This window comes from Calypte anna, chromosome 2 (genome assembly GCF_003957555.1).
Source record: "Calypte anna isolate BGI_N300 chromosome 2, bCalAnn1_v1.p, whole genome shotgun sequence".
Taxonomy (NCBI): domain Eukaryota; kingdom Metazoa; phylum Chordata; class Aves; order Apodiformes; family Trochilidae; genus Calypte; species Calypte anna.
Window position 1 is genome coordinate 63,627,415 of NC_044245.1, and position 17,318 is coordinate 63,644,732.

At 42.6% G+C, this 17,318-nt stretch overlaps 1 protein-coding gene across 2 annotated transcripts in view; it reads right to left on the reverse strand.

Annotated features, from left to right (window-relative positions):
* The window catches only part of PHACTR1 (phosphatase and actin regulator 1), a 129,295-nt gene that overhangs the window by 5,843 nt on the left and 106,134 nt on the right, over positions 1 to 17,318 (reverse strand). For both annotated transcript variants that reach the window (XM_030446555.1, XM_008497130.2), the window contains 3 exons: positions 12,753 to 12,808; positions 7,933 to 7,994; positions 685 to 825 (listed from right to left, as the gene is read on the reverse strand). In XM_030446555.1, the coding sequence (XP_030302415.1) occupies positions 685 to 825; positions 7,933 to 7,994; positions 12,753 to 12,808 (259 nt within the window). The remainder of the gene's footprint in view (positions 1 to 684; positions 826 to 7,932; positions 7,995 to 12,752; positions 12,809 to 17,318) is intronic.

The following is a 17,318-nucleotide window of genomic DNA, read 5'->3' on the forward strand; positions in this document are numbered from 1 at the left end:
GACAGAATGTGCAACATTTGGGTTCTTGCTCACTCCTTTAGAATAACTCAGAACTCTTAGAATTGGATCCTTTGAAAGAACCACATTTGGGAAATGCAAAAGAATGTGTATCACAGCTCATCTAAGATTTAAAACAAATGATTTAAATACATTTTCAGATGAGTCCAAATTACTATACAAGCTTTCTGCACAGAGCAGAAATCCTGAGTAAATGTCCCTGTCATAACACACTAGAGAGAAGTTACCTGGCTTTGGTGGCAGGTGCTTTTGCCAAATATTTGACCCTCTGCCATTGTTGCACCCAGGCCTGCCCTGTCCTGGCACAGCAGTTCTGGTGAGTGCTGCTGTCACACTGCTCTGCTAGGTCTTGCAGGAGCTCTCACCTGGCAGCATTACATGGGAAGACCAAAGCCACCAAACAACACAGCTGCCATTGAGACCTTTCCTCAAGGACCCTGAGAACTCTCTCCTCTCTGTCGTATCATGCTGCTGGGCTTGCTCCCAGTTTTCACACATGTAGGAGCCTTCTTGCCAAAGATTTTTGACTCGAGCAGCAAACTTCTGAATTGTAATAAACCACAGGTGGGCTGGGAAGGGACATCAGGTGAAGGTTTGGGACCTGAGGGATGCTGTGACATGCTCTAGATATTCAGATCACGGCTCTCCTGAAGCTGTCCCACTTACTTTGTCAGCGGCTGTGAGTCGTGTCCATGGTTTGTCTGCCCTCCTGTCATAGTCCTGTGCATCTGCCACTTCTACATAGTCACTGAAACGGATGAGGATCTTCCTCTCACGAAGCTCTTCTACTGTGGGCCTTTGGCTCAGCTGCAGGGTTGAGGAAGGAAGGCAAAAAGGCATCAGGACACCGCTTTCTCCCAGCAGAGTGTTGCTTGGAGATTAATTTTACTACAACCATAACTATAAGAGGGTTCATGCATTCCCAGTACCACAGTTTTTGTGAGCCTTTCACAGAACTGCTTTGTGGGAGATAACCTTTTGTTATATATAGTACTTTGAATACCATCCCACCTTGCTGCTGCCCACTCTTGTTTGGGAAGCAGCTGTGGTAGGAAACCCCTATCCCTGGCTGAGGTTGATCCACCCTGGCAGAAATGGGATCTGATAAGGTCTCCCAGTGCACTGATGTCTCAGGAGGAGATGAAGAACACAACAGAGCTTTAAAACTTTCAGTGCAGGCTGTACACTCCCCAGCCTTGAGCTGCTCCGTGTGTGTCTGTGCTGCCTGGGAAGAGTCAAGCACTGAGGAGCTCCTGCCCTGAATTATGGGCAGAGGGTGACAAATGTCTTTCCTTACCTGGCAGAGCTCCGCTGCCTGTGTTTGTCACACAGCTTGTACAAGCCTCCTCTTATTTCTTCCATGAGTTTCACACTAAAAGCCCTGTTTTATATACCTATTGCTCAGATCAGCCATGCACTGATCAAAGACCTATGCAGTGGGTTAGCAAGAAGCATGATGCTCTGAACTCAGATTACAGGTTTTGGGGACCTTTTTTAAAAAACTAAATGTATACAGAGTAGAGATAACTTTTTTTTTTTTTTTTTTTTTTTTGACAACAGGACAAACCTATCTGTGAGCTAGAATACCATGTCAGAAAAGCCAGAGGGCACAATAAAGGAGATCGAAACATATATAGATTTAAAAATGGTATTTTTCACTCTAGCAGAACAAATCTGCCTCTTCAGCCTGCAGCCTTGATACCTATACCTAAGTCACCAGCCAAAAACAAACTGTGATGAATAGATGAGCTTTTAACAAAAGCAAGCAAACTAAACTGCTAAACCATGCTGGGAGTATATAAGCACAGTGACACTATGAGTGAGGCTTCTCTCTGTCCTACAATTAATCTTGAATATGATTTCAAATTGCTAGGTTATTCTAGCAGCCCTAATACTAGAGAGTTTGTTAGAACTGATGCATTATTACTGAGAGACCACAGCTAACTACTGCTTCCAATCATTTAATATCCAAGCTCTGACTATGGGAATAGAGAATCTTTATGCTTAAGTATTATTATGACTACACCCCAAAATTCAAAAGATATGGGTGAGACTTCATCTTTACTTGCATTAACTGCTTCTCTTCTTCCAACAGCACCAATTAAAGATGAACCACCAATATTATCTGTACCTTTCTCAGCTTTTATCAGTTTAGGGCACAGCCTAGATGTTGTTTCAAATTAGGATGGATTTTTTAAGAAATAAAATGTCTGATTATTCGGAGTATGATGACAACCAAAACATGACATCCTGTAAATTAAACTCTGTGTTTCTAAGTGGCTACAAGGGAAGGAGTTCCTATAAGATTTCCAAACTGGAAGAGGACTTTCATGAAATAATGGGCTCTACTTCACAGCTTCTCTCAGCTCTGGACATTAGCTGGCTTTTTTTTTTTTTTTTTTTTTTTTTAAGTTTTTATGAACCTGATTTATTATCAAGTTTTACACAGGAGAAAGGGAAAAGGCAGGTGGCTGTTGATCCACTGAAATGTGCCATGCCAGGCTGATGTCTGGGTGGTTTGAAGAGCACAGAAGCACCAAGAGCCATAGAGTACTTTTGCCAGCAATGGGAATTCACTGCTAGTATTGACCTCAATGTTGCCCTGCATCTTAAACAGCTAATCTGGCTTCCTTGGTGTGGGTTCAAATCAAAGAAATGATGGTGTATGATGAAATGAGACAAATCTTAGGTAAGATCTCATGCTTTCCAATGCACAACAAGCAAATCAGATGTATCACCTGCACGTTTTACACCACTGAAACTCACTGCAACCCTTCATTTGGATATGAAGAACAGTGCACTGAGTTACATATGAAAAAATGTTAAGGGCATGAGCACATTATAGATTATTAATGTGCATTTTTCACTCTTAGGTGATGCTCTCTTCCTCCTTAGTCATACAGCTATTACTGCTTATTATTTATTTTTAGATGTTCTGCCTTTGCTTCAGGACCTTACAATCACTCCAATTCCAGATACTTACATGCCCCATTGGAGTGGAGGGCAGTGCCTCCACCCCCACAGAGTAAGTGGAAAAAGTGAAGTACTGAGACTGAGCAACCAGCTCAGGAGGCCTGGGGCAGAGCAACAAACAGAAAAAAGATCAAATGACCCTAAAGTCAGCGCTCTGGCTGTGAAAGAGAGTCCTGAAATTTTGTACCACATAGTTCATCTGTTGTCATAAATCTACATGTATTTACATATAAAAATACAAAGACACAAAATATATTCAGTATATTAATCCAGAGTGACAGCCTGAACATACTAAATGAAAAGAGGACAACCACACTGAGTGGTTTTCTAAAAACAATTAATTAAAACTGAATGGTTAAGGCACTGCCCTGCCTCTTTCTCCTGACACTGCAGCAGTATCTTATGAGTGGCAAAGCACGAAGGTCTTTTCAGCATGTCTGAGCTACCCAGATCACCCTTGACTCTTAAATATCTAGAAAAATATCTGTGTAATAGACTCTGGGTGGCTCCACTTCAAATGTCAGTTCAATATCTGTTTGCAATAAGAGTACAGCTCACCTGAGCTCTCACCTTGGAAGTTATTTTTATGACCTGTGACCTGTGGTCTCTTTGATCAAAATTGCTTAATGATAAACAATCTTTCAGCACCTGAGAATGAGCTCTGCTTCTTCTAACAGGCAGAAAAAATAGGGAACATTTGAAACTTTCAGTAAAAGGACGTGGTAAAGGACAGTATGCAACTGCCTGCCCAAGGCAGTGGTGCTCCAAGAGAGGAGGCAGGGATGCTGTTCATTGAGCTGGACCCTTTTTCACTTCTATTAATGTCAAAGGGATGTGCATGTGTGTGTCTGGACTTTTTCTGGTGTGCCACCTGGGCATATAAATTTCTCCTCACCAGTTTGTGAAGATTCTTGAGCTGAGGGAGCAGGGTAATTTTATGGCAAGTGACCTCATTATTTAAGTGTGAAGAAGGGCAAAAATTCCTTTCGAAGTAAATGGATTTGTATTAATGCAAAGTGAGGACAACACCTCCCGTGTCATGAAAGGTCAGATTCTCCTCAGTATATTCTGGATCACTGGAGATAAAATGGGCATGTTTCAAGCTTTGATATTAAGCCAATTTGCAAGGAAAGGTTTAACACAAAACCCCTTTATTCTCAGCACAGGAAATGGAGCAAACCCAAGCACTGCCACCAGGTAAGGTGGAGGAGGACGTACTCTTGCCAGACTAGTCTTGGGATTTAGTTAAATATGAAATGCTGAGTTTGTTTCACTTCAGTCACAATGAATCTTGTTGTCTGGTCACTTCCTTGTTATCTGCTTTTCTACCTTGTTAAAATATTATTGGTGTTATTTAAGGAAGAAACCAAGGTGAAAATTTACAGATCCTTAACTAGCAGCACACACAACCCCCCACTGCTTTGCTTCCCACCTTTTGTGGTAAGACATAGGAGCACGATGCCCCAGATAATTTCCCCTCTTACTATTAATGCAGTTTATCCAAATTAACTGCTAACCTTTAACCTTTTTTCTTCTCTGACCTTTCTCCTCCCTGTGATGAGTCCCACCTCTTTCAAGAGTTCACTGTTTTGAAACAGCCTGTGCAGATGCAAGCCAGCAGAGGTCAATTGAAGAAAAGACTGAATAGCAAGACAATTCCCAGTAAGGCACCAGTGAACTGAGAGTTTAAGTTGTACCAGGGCAGGAATTTAAAGAGAACAAACATTTCGGATTATTGTATGGATTTTAGGAAACAGCTCATCATTGTGGCTGTTGATACTACAGATGCAGGGTTTTTTTTTAGTTTTGGAGCTAGACTTCTGGGAAAAATTAGCTATTGACAGTGGGGGATAGGAAGCTCTGCACAATGGCGAGCATGATGCTATTTGAGAGAAGAGAAGGTAGGAAAAGATGACTTTTAGTGCTCTTTGCAAGTGATTTGTAATATGTTCTGTTAATCGAGGCTATGACTCTCTCTCTGTAATGAAAGTCCTCAGGGGGAGTTCAGGCTTGTGTTAATTGCCTTGGTGCTTGGCCAAATTCACTGTGGTTCAGAGAGGATAAATTCTTAGTAGTAATTCTTGGGGGCCCTCTTCGTGGAGGGAACTCACCTGCAACACATCTCCCAGAGGGAACTCTGTGCATTAATATTCCTGGAATGGGCCTGTGGGGCAAGACCAGTGCTCAGAGAAACACCCTCCTGATGTCCCTCCAACAAAGCTGCTCCGTGGGCCCCGAGGGGCAGGGAGAGGGAGCACGGGATGGCTGGATGTGCATAACCCATCCATGGGCATCTCAGGTGACAGGCAAAAACTCTTCACCTCTCCTTCCTTAGGGAGGAGGGAGATGAGCTACAGAGAAACTGTACCAAACAGCATTTGCCTCCATTTTTCTCTTTGAATGGCAGCTAGTCCCTATCCCCAGTTAATTTGGAGTTAGATTAATCTGAGAGGATGAAAAGTGCTTAAAGGGCAGCTTTCTATAGGTCACCTGTTTTTTTTAATTTTATTTTTTAGAAATTGCCTGTCCAGATGATGAATTCAACTGGATATTTATTGCTGACTTTAATAAGACATCTAGACCTAGCAAGGTAATCTTACTTATTACAGCATGTCATGTTACAACTAATCATCATAATACTGTAACAAAATGTCAGCACTGAAAGAATTTTAGGAATAGGTTTTTAATGGATGAAGTGGGTTGTTCCCTTGGAGTTGGAATGACACCATCAAAAAAACTGGGGTCAGCAGCAGCTGCTGCAGTGCAAGGTCAAAAGTCCTTTCAGTGGCTTCTCCAGAACCCCTTCCCTTCTTATTACCAACTACTCCTGGTTACAAGGAGGCAACATGGCACACTTTTCCTTATGTTGAATTTACCCTGTGGCCATGTGTGTACATTAAACCTCAGTGGAAAGAGAAGGGTCTGCTGGGCAAAACACTTGCTGTGCTCAATTAAACTTCTGCTTGATCTGAGGTTCAGAGTCCTTTGGTAATAAGACTTCAGCATGAATCGACAGAAGGAGTCTGCACTCTGCTGTAGACACAATGACACCTCTGGGACCTGCTCATGAAAGACAGGGCTGGGGAATAACAACAATTTTTGCTGGATTCACTAGGTGGTGGGTGTTTCTAGTTGGTATCTGTCCACTTTATTCACTTCTTCTAGTGGTTTCTGAGCTTTTATGACAGCATGTTTGGTAACTGAGAACAGGCTTCAGGACAGGCCCAGGATTCTTTCTTTAAAATTATGTGTGTCACTAGAGCAATTTACAACAGCTAAAAAAAGATGATCAAAATCAAACAATGCTAATGGATGTAGCTGCCAACCTCACAAACATGGGGGAGGAAAATCCTTACTAGGGAATAAGCAAAAAAAGGCTAAAAGAAACGTGACCAGAAACAGAGGTATAAACACTGAAGAGCTGACTGCCAGAGGCTCAGACTGATGCTGCTCTCACCATTGCTACAAATTAAAAGTTCAATCAAGACAAAAGAAGAAATCCTGTAGAAGACTGATGAGGTCTCAGGGAGCAGATGCTGCTTCCATGGCATAGCAGCCTGGACTACATCAGCAACTGTGGCCTCTGCCTGCAGCAGAAAATTCATGTGCTTTGTGTTTTTCCTACAGAACAGCAGAGGATGGGAAAGGCAGGGCAATAATGCCAGTTGGGTTACCCAGCCTCCATTTCTTAGGCAGAAGATTGGGTAGAGGTAACTTTATTTTTTACCTACTACAGCTGTTCATCAAATGGCATCAAGCTTTTTTATTAGATTTCTTTACATCTTTACCTGTCAACATACAGGGAAATTGAAAGCCTGGTAAAACAGTATTTCCAGCCTTTGGGAAGTACCATGAAAAAATCTTCAGTGCCTTATTGTTCAGGCAGTGCTATGAGGAGACACAAGACTATTCCTGCCATTGCTGCCAGAAATTAAAGTGTTTGAAAAAAACAGTATCATAGCTCTCTGGGCTGCATTCTTAGTTCCTGCAGACACCAGGAGTAACTCCACATTAGTGACAGAAAAATTTGCTGGATTACATGAACTGAGAATAATGTGTGAGATTTTAAGCCATCAAATAAAACAATCCAGCTCTCTGAATGCAACCTTTGCATGTATATTTAAAGCCCTTTTCTTGTAATTATTTATACCATGAAAGCTTGTGATCACTTAGGACTAAGCCACCTAAAAACGTACAAGTAGGGGTTGGTGCTGCTTCACAAGCATGTGAGTTTTCAGGGGGCTTTCTCCACCTCTGGAAACAGGAAATATGCCAGTGGTGAAACTGAGTATCTGCAATAACAGGATGGATTGTTGGCTATGGATGCTGGGGAATCTGTAGACTGAAAAACTGCAAAAACTGAACGTGCTGCAAAACTGAATGTGCACATCTGAAATGACTGTTTTTCAGTTGTAAGAGCAAATGACTTTCAAATGAGAGGAAACCCAAAACCAAACTATGCATCTAATACACCATTTTGCAAGTGCTTGTCTCTATTCAGTTTAAATGCCTCAAGTGATAATCCTCTTTTTCCAGGAAAAGTTTACTTCCTGATGAAATGCTATTTCAAAGTGGAATCTTCAAATACAATCAGCATTGTTTTAACTTTGCTCCTTCTTTGTAATGGCTGCAGAAGCCATTACACTCACAGGGAGCAAGGTTTAGACCAATGGAAGGCTTTGTATCCTTTACAGTTCAAAGCTCCTTCTCTTATAAAGACATCTTTTCCCTAGTTTCAAAACATTACCAGCAATAGCCCACAAAGTGGTTCCCTTCACTGTCTGAGGACTTACAGCCAATACCATTGGTGATATAGAGATTTAAGACTTGTTTCACACTCTACTTTTGAAAATGGTGCAGAGGAAAAAGAAAAAGGCAAACAGTTGTGCAGTAGGGAGAAAGTTACAGTTGTGCCACAATAGGATCAAAGTTGCTTCTCACCTTACGTGTTAATCTTCTCTTTATCTCTCGTTTTTCCTCCTGCTCCTCTTGCTCATTCCGGGCTGTAAAAGATTTACAAGGATCTCAGGCTGTGGACTCATCAGGCATGCACAGTATGCAACAAAATAAGCCTCTCCATCAGCACATTAATATTTCAGGACCTCAGTGATGCACAGCCTGTCCCTCTGGGGCTGGTGAACTTCCTTCACCCGTAGATACCTCATTCCCTCACATACTTCACGAAACATCTACAGCCTTCTTCCTTTCCCTGTCTTGGCACCTCTTGTGTTACTTTCTAGAAGGGCCAGGCAGACAGCCAGCTCTTTAGAAACTGTTATCTCCCTGCCCACAGGCCTGGTGTCCTCAAGGGGTTTAGTGACGATACGGTTGGATTCTGCAAGGCTGCAAGGTCAATGGTTGGAAAAGAAACTTGTGCTTTTTTTTTTTCTTTCTAACTTTTTTTCCCATCTACAGAATTATTTCTCTGCAGCTACTCTTCAGAGAGAATGGGAAAAGAAATCAGAATAGGGATTCCAAGCAAAATTTTCAACTCCCCATGACCAGAGCACGGTAAGGAGAGAGTGTCCTTCTGTCATGGGCTTTCACAGCATCTCACTGGAGCATAAAAGCATGTCTGAGGACAATCCAGTTTCAACAGGAAGGCAAAAGGTCACATTACAAGTGCTTCCCAGGGCAAGTCTCAACCATTAGCCCTCAAAAGGTCAATAACATTTGAGTCTACTATTCTACAACTTAGGAGCAGTCTGTCATGCCTGTCTTCCCAATGAACTTCACTGAAAGTCACTAACAGCCCAGGTTTCTAGGTGCTCAGCTCCTCAGTCAGTCAGGATCTGTTTCTACTGCTTCACTGATGGCTGAATTGCTCCTTACTCCCATCACATTTGTGCATAACAGACAAGAGCAAACACAACTCTTCAGCTTTTCCAACGAGTACCCTGTGCCCCTGGTGTGATTCTCATCTTCACTCAGACAGGACCAGCTCAGGCTGGAATAACTCCCTGCAAGGGAGATCATGGACTATGAAGGCCAGTTTGGGATAGGTGGCTTCATTTCAATTATCCAATTAAACTGAATTAAACCCAAGGGGGAGTCCCACATTCCTCTCTGCTGATCCTGTGGGAGAAGCAGGCACCCCTGCCAGAGTGGCAAGCAATGCTGACAGGTCTGCTGCAACCTCCCACTGGCTTCAGTAGGAGTGGACAAAGTGCCAGTCAATGTCGTGACGTCTTATAGTATGTTTCTGACCTTGAAATGACATTTTACCAAAAATACTGCTAATGTTTTCAGGAGGAAGGAAATTGATACTGGAGTTAAAAACAAATCAAAACAAAACAAAACACAGAAGACAGCAGGGAGTCACAAACGATTTTAAAAATGATAACTGGAATGCCTAAACTGATAGGTGTATTTCCCCCTCTTTCAATGGTTCCTGTCCTTAATGGGATGGATTCTCTTCTAGTAACTGCTCCTCTAGCAATTTTGCTCTTCCCTTTCTGTCTCAAATTCAGAGGAGCTGATCCTGCAAATGCCTGCTCTCCAAAGCACAGCCACTTATAGATCTTTGTACGATTAAACCAGAGAGACATAGCATTAAACAGAGCCCACGCAGAGTCAGGACAGAACTGCAAGCAGCCAAGAAGTTATGTATAGAACTTAGATATGGCCATTCCTTTTTTGTACTTGGCATATGATGTCTTTTTTTCTCCTTATTTCTCAGCCCAGCCACCCACCCACATCCACAGACAACCAAAGTGGGCTGAAAGCCTTGGGTAGGTACAAGATGGCAATTAGAAATACATTTTCCTCTGAAACAAAAAAGTTATATTGTTTTAGCTCTTTCTTTAAAGTTAATTAAGCTATGCTATTCTTGTGAAGCTACAAAACCATTCCTTTATTTTACTTTAAGTATTCAGGAGAGGTTTTGTTTCCCTAGACCTTGGTGTGTGAGGGTTAGTGGGTCTGAGTGCAATTTTCAGGCCTGATTTCTGTGCCAGTGTGAAATGTACCCCAATATAGTCTGAGACATTTGGAGACTACCTAACCATCACTTTGGTAAGAAATCTATGCAGGGCTGAATACGCTAGTCTGACCACTGAAGTGCTTGCATCTATCTGAGAAGCAGGACAGGGGTGGTAGAGGACTGGGATTCAGGCACCCTTCCTCATAAACCCGGCCAGCAAGTATTAGCTGCAAAAAGTGTTCTTTAGTCTTCACACTAACCCAGGTCAGGACTCCTCTTGCTACGTGTCTTTGACTTAAATAAGAGTCAGTGAATTGGGTATACTTAATTGAAGGAGCTTTCAAGCACCAGTGTCCCTGTTGTTGGTTTCTCTGCTGTGGCTGCTGTAATCTTACTGCTGCTACCAGCAAGCAGCAGGACCCCTGCAATGGATGTTCTGCCCTTGCAAATCATCAAACCTGACCATTTCATAATTATTGCAGTAGCACAGAGTTAGGAAGTGCTCATCTCATGTTTAAAGACTGGATGTCCAAGCACATTTTGCCTTATATCTTCCCATCAGAATAAGCAGTAATATGGTTACACACGTAACAGGACCATCATGATACCAGACATGACATTTGCATTAAGGAGACTGCTGTGGAAATGCTGCTTCCTCTGCCTGAGAGGCTGCTTGGTTTTCTTTGTTATATGGATACATTTGTGCCATGAATGGGGCTTTTGCAAACAGCACGACTTGGTTATCCTGAGAATTTACACTCTTTTCATTATTGTTTCCTATGTCTCTCTCTAGGCTCCATTAGATTTTTTTTTTTTAATTCCTTTTCTCATAAATTTAGGGCAAGGACATAAAGTGGCGCTGTACATAGCAGACACTATATTTACTTGCTTAATAGTGAAGCATTTTTATGCTTTCTTTCTTTTAAATATGCAACTTTTAATTGTTTGTTCCTTTCCTGCTGTGCTTCACCAAAAGTTGAGATGCCTTGAAAATGCCACATTATTTTTTCATGTAATTGTGAAGTTGTTTGTCTACAAAGACACACATGTTTTGGAGCAGATCAGTCTTTAGGAACCAAGCTACAAAAATTCCCTTTAGGAGATACAGTATAATTCTGGTTTCAGCATATTTCAAACATATCCATGTCATTTGAGAGCCTTTATTAAATTCAAAACGAAACTTCTGTGACTCAGGGGATAATTTCTCTGAAATTTAAGAAATCTTCAGGTCGCTACACGATTGCTGTGCTTGGCAATGTGTCCTTTAGGAATCTTTAGGATGCTCAGTGCTGGAGATGCTGCCTCTTGCCTGCCAAAGATTCAAACTACTGCTACCAAAGCAGCTGCCTGAGACCCCCAGCTCCCCTGAGCCACCCTCACCAGTGCTAGGGTGGTGTTTACTGGTCACGCACCAGTGCCAGGTGGTGCATGACACATTTTGGGTCCTGCTGGTGGCAAGTCCCGGGATGACAACGAGATGCTCAGAGAATTGGCCTCTGTCCTCCCTAGCCTGAGCTGGGCATCAATCACATCACAGGTTTCCCCTGCTACCACCCTGTGAGACAATCACCTGGGGTTGCCACCTCTTTCCCCAGCTTCTGCCCCTGACTTCTCCAGTTAGGAAAAGGCAGAAGGAGCACAGATATCAATGGAGGGCTGGCTTCAAAAAAGGTTTTCCTGGCAGCCTTGGCTCCCCCTTGACACTCTACTGCCCAGTCTTTTCTCCTGTTTGCACTGACAGGGGTACCTCTTCCTACATGGGCTGCCACACGTAACATGAGCAGATGAAAAAACCCTGCTGAGCAGTAACGTTGTCATTAACTTGGTGTAAATTTTATTTTGAAGTCTTTAATGAATCAATGCTGCTAATTTTCAGAGAATTATTCTTCTACTACCACACTTCTATGATTACATACAGTGCAGCTATTTGAACAACAGGAGAAGGTAAATTAGGGACCTTCCTAAATATACATGGTATTTTAAGGTACCATTTAGAATTACTTTTTTCTGTAGTTTTTTTTTTTTAGATTCCCTGGAATGACTGAGTTACTAACTTAAAAAGGGGAGAACTTGTTTCTATGGTTTGCTGTTTCCAAAATAACACCAATTAGATAAATAGCTTTTAAAAAACTTTTATATTCAAACCACTTCAATGGCAGTAAAAAAGCTGTCTTTGCTTTTGTCCCTACTCATTCATTAGATTATGAGGTTTGTGCTAGACTCAGCCTTGCTTTCCTTGAAGCTGAAGGCAATGTATCTACTAACTTAACTCAGACCAGGTTCTCTAAATGGTATTTCATCCATTTAAAACATCATTTAATGCTCTGAGTATCTACCAGAGGTTTTTGGCTGGTTTCAAGGAAGAGTTTCAAGGGAACATTTCAGGGAAATAATCCAGAGTCACACTGGTTGGTTTTGTTTTTTTAAAAAATGAATAAAGGCTCCACCTAGTCTAGATTGCTGTGAAGATTTTTAGGAAAGTAATCAAGCCATGCCAAGTTAGTCTTTACTAACTTATAACAGGATGTTCATCTGTGTAAGAGCTGGATAAAGGCTTTTCAGAATGACAGAGCTCAGTTTGGAACAGGACTTGCAAAAGAAATTCAGTGTCTGGATTTTTTTTTTTTTGTTCATCCTTGCAAATTTACTGACTGATTTTCAACAATTGTTTCTGCAGCTCTAGATACTGCCACAGACTTGCAAGCTTATTCACAGCTATGATGCACTTTATTATTATTAACGATGCAAGCACGGAATGTTATAAAAAACAGCCAACATACATCAAAACTAACCCAAACTAGCTGGCTTCAGGTTAAACATGAGTGGTACCAGGACTTACGTTTCAGTATGTTCCTCTGCTCCAATTCTTCAGCTGTTGGCCTCTGGCTCAGTCGTCTGCGAAAAAAGTCCAAGATCAGTTTTTGGACCATATCACATTCTCCTCAGTTCTCTGTCTTGAAGAGTTATTTCGGGGTGTGAAAAGCAGAGCAGAAAGCACTGACACTGCTCCATTATGTACTTGGTACATCCAGACCAGGCGTGACACAGACCATGCTTCGCTTTCGCAGTTTCCTCTGTTTTCAGCTCACGAGAGACAAAACACGTTATGTCATCTCGGGCATGACTCTCCCACCCCTACCCCAGGCAGAGCTGCTGAGAGCTAAGCTCCACAGATGGCTCCAGTTAATTTCCTTCCTCCCATGCCTGCTTCCCAACTTGCACAAGTATTTCTAGCTAAGACCTGGCTACCCCTCTTGCTGCCCTCTCCCCAGCCTCCTGACTGCGCCCTGTTTGTTCAAACAGTGTTTGAGCACAGGCAGCCCACAGAGAAAACAAGGGATGGTTTGGCAGCACTGAGGGCAGAACAATAGCAGCCCTCCTCCTCTGCACCCTCACTTCCCTCCTCCTCCTCCTCCTCCTCTCATGGCTTTTATTAAATCTTACACCAAAGGACCAGCGTGACTTGCTAGTCAACCTGCACGTAATAGGGTCACAACAAACACAATCTAATTACTAATGGGGTCCCTGAGCATAGAAATGGTCTGAATATTCAGAAGACAAAGCCAGGGAGAGAAACACAAAGGGGTCTTTGGAAAGCAAAGTAAACCAGAGAGATGACATCAGAAGTCAACACTGTTGGGCCTCCTCATACTCTCCTCTGAGTCAATGGGAGTTTTGTCAGTGATGCCAGTGACAGGACAGAGCCTCCTCTGCCTTCGGACATGGTCATGCAGTGATGCTTCCAACTTGGGGGCCCCAGCTTTTGCCAGTCAGCTCACTTGTTCCCCTGTGAGGTACTGGGTACTATAGGAAGCATGATACGAACACTGGCTGGCATGGCTTCATCTTCTGTGATGAAGCCTTCCCCCAACCTGAAGCTCATTGAAACGCGTCTGTCTCTGCCAGGCTGGATGAGGGATGTTTGACAACAGAGAGGCTGAGTCACTGCTCGGTGATAAGCACACATTCCCAAACCCTTATCCAGAGCCTGGAGCTCACCTGTATGCCAGGTCCATACCCCAGCCCCTCCCAACCTGCATAGTGCACAGAATTACAGAATGGTGGGGGTTGGAAGGGACCTCTGGAAGTCATCTGGTCCAATCCCCCTGCTAGAGCAGGATCCCCTAGAGCAGATTACTCAGGAACACATCCAGGTGGATTTTTGAGTGTCTCCAGGGATGGAGACTCCACAACATCTCTAGGCAATTTGTTCCAGTGCTCTGTTAGCCTCATAGTAAAGAAGTATTTTCTCGTATTTAGGTTAAAACCAGGCCTGAAGCATATGGGGTGGGTTAGAGCCCATCCCCTACACCAGCTACACAAAGGCAGAAATGCAACAAACATCTGACTTCAGAGAGCCTGAGGTTTTCCACCAGCAGAGGCAATACCAGCCATACATCCTTTGGGGCCATTTTACACCACAAAAACAAAACAGCAGAAGATGGCCCTGTACCAGTGGAGCCTTTGGAATCATTAACTTTGTCTCTTTCCCATGGCAGATGGAACAGTCTCTCACTGGAAAAGGGTTGAAAGGGACAGAAACTCATCTTTAATTCAGAAGTAAAGGATTTCTGCAAAGTACTTTGAAGACAGAAAAAGCTATTAAAATGTTTGCTATTACTGTCTTTAAGATACAGTAGCTGTTACTAATGGGAGACTTCACCTTAGGACAATGAAGCAATTAAAAGTACTTTATTTCTAGCAGCACATAAGAATCAAAGAGAAAAAGCTGCCACTCTTAGCAGGATTATGTGGCTGCAGGAGTTGAGTTATACAGTGTTCTTAATCGTGAAAAAACACCACGATGCTTTTCAAGAGGATGCAGCAGAGGGTTGAAAAAGGCAGACTCCAGCCATCCAGGGGGTGGCTGCTTCTATATAAACAAACATCACACATGTAAGAGGAGAAATTAGTCTGCCCAGATTGTTCCTGAAAAGGTCCTCCCCTTTCCAAGAATACAGGAACTGAGGGACTCAGCTAACAGTTCTGTCAAGTACAGTTCACACTGGAGCATTTCTAACAAAGGCAGAAGTATTCCCTATCTACACGGGTGATTTACAAAAAAGGACCAAGTCTTCTGTGTGTTTACTAGGGTACCTGCCATGAAGAAGATGCATTTAAACAAAGCTTGCACTTCACTGTATCACTGCATCCACAAAAGAGGACAGAAATTTCTCCCAAGTATGCTGTTGGTATTTACATGCCTTCCCTCCTCCTGTGCTGCTGAGAGATCTATAGATTGTGGGATTACTCCTCGTACCCAGTAGAGTCCCTAGTGAAAGTCAGCCAAGAATGCCTGTGTTCCCCCACTCTCAGTCAAATTATTTTAGAGATCCCTTTCTAGAGATCTCCACCCTGTTCAGGTTGCAGCGTGCTCCTGCCTCAATGATGAACACCACTTTCAAGAGATGAATTTACATGGCAAAGAAAGCCAAGATACTTTTGATAGATACATTCTAGAGATCTGAAGCTATCTGCATTCATGGGTTGTTGAATGCTTCTGGACACTTACAAACCCAAGAATTTTTGATAGCAAGACTTAGGCATCAGGAAAAGACAAGGTAGCTTTGTGGAACAAAACCATGAGTAGTTCTTAGAGTGCAAATGGTGAAGCACAGCTGCAGAATAAAGAAGATAATGAATAGAAGCTGTGAAAGTGCCTGGGCTCCAGTACTGGTGTTTGCTTTCATCTCCATGAACTGTGGATACATCCCTACTTCCATCATCCTTTTGGACTGACTGAGCTGGCTCCAGCTTCTTTCTTGTGAATCCCTCCTTGAGCTGCTCAAACAAATCCAGCCTCTTCTTTAGCCTTTCCCTTCCAAGCTCTTACATTTATTTCTTCATATCTTGCTCTTTTAATTTCATTTCTTCTCTTGCTGCTTCAGTGACTTCTGCAGCCAATCTATCTTTGGGCTTTATGAAAACTCTACCAGTTCCTTAGAAGAGCTTATTTTTAGCTTTTTCTTGCCTTTTAACCTCTAGGTTTACCAGATGTTGAGCCAGATGTTAATGTTACAATTTTTAAGAATCCTGATACTAGTTACTGATCCTGTAAATCAAGAAACATAAGTAGCCATTGCTTTGTTACCATGGCTGCAAAGATACGGGTTTTTCCACACCAAATTTCAGCATACCATCTTCAGTTCACTGCTCTGATCTTGGCAAACACCAGGCGTGATACCTCCTCTCTTCCACCTTCCCTCCTCTGCTGCCCAGAATTAAAAAAAAAATACTAATGAAGCCCACCTAGCTCGCAGGGGTTGATTTCAGTGGTTTGATTGCTGGATTGCTGCTGTGCCTTGCTTCATTTAACATCACAGGGGCTGCATGAGGCTGTCAGGAGGCCAGAGGTCAGTCAAGAAGTGTCTCATTAGCAGCACAATCAGAATCAGTGGGAGAAGGTGGAGGTGAGGAAGGAGCCTGGTGCAGCACCAAAGAACAGAGCTGCCTGTGAAAACTGTAAGAATTGAGAGGGATGTGAGCTGCTGCTGCTGAACAGGAAGGTAACTTGGGCTGTTTCATCGGGCTGTACCAGCAGAGGTGTCTGGCCAAGGCACAGGCAAGGCAGGCCTGAAAAAGTAACAACATTTACCAGCACTTCTGTGCCTAAAATTTCTTGTGTGAACATGCTTGGCCATTCATCCAGTTTTGCAATAACCTTCAGACATTCAAGGGGACAGGAAAATTTTGGGTTTGTTTTGGTTTTTTTTTTTTCTTAATTTGCTTTGCAGTGCACTGCCTGGTTTATACTTAATATGTTTTTGCAATATAGTTAATAGCAGCTTTGTAAATACAGTGACAAAGGTTTTACTACAACAAAAACCTTCCTAAGATTTATAGTGACGTGAAGAAAGCCTTGTTAAGTTTTCACTAAAAAATAATATCCAAAAGAGATTGCCAGTGAAAAATAAAACAGTTTTCTCACATTTTGAGAGATAAACTTGACAGAAAACTGATTTTCTGAGCAGCTCTTTGTAAGGACATTGTGTGTGGATTTCTTGTTTGGTTTTGGGTTTTGTTTGGTTTTTTATCTTTTAATCTTTAATTTGCTCTGGGCTGGGCACCTCATGGTGAATGAGTAGGAGTTTTGGGGTAGGAGGGACAACTGTGCAAAATAGATTGCTGTAGATACAAAGTATTGGCTAGTAGGGGTATAATCACTTCAGGGATCCAGAGGAATGACTGATGGATGCTACAGTTTGGAACCTGCCCAGCAAACTGAGAACTCAGAATGGGAAGTTTCTGCTCAATGTGGCAGTGTTCTGGAAGAGCAATAATAGCAAAAACTGCCTGTACATCTCCCCAGGCAATATAAAACACTTAAATGAAGTGCCCACACAGTGATGCTTACCCTGCTCCATAACCAGAGGGCTCTCAGGACAGAAAGCCAACTCACTGTGGG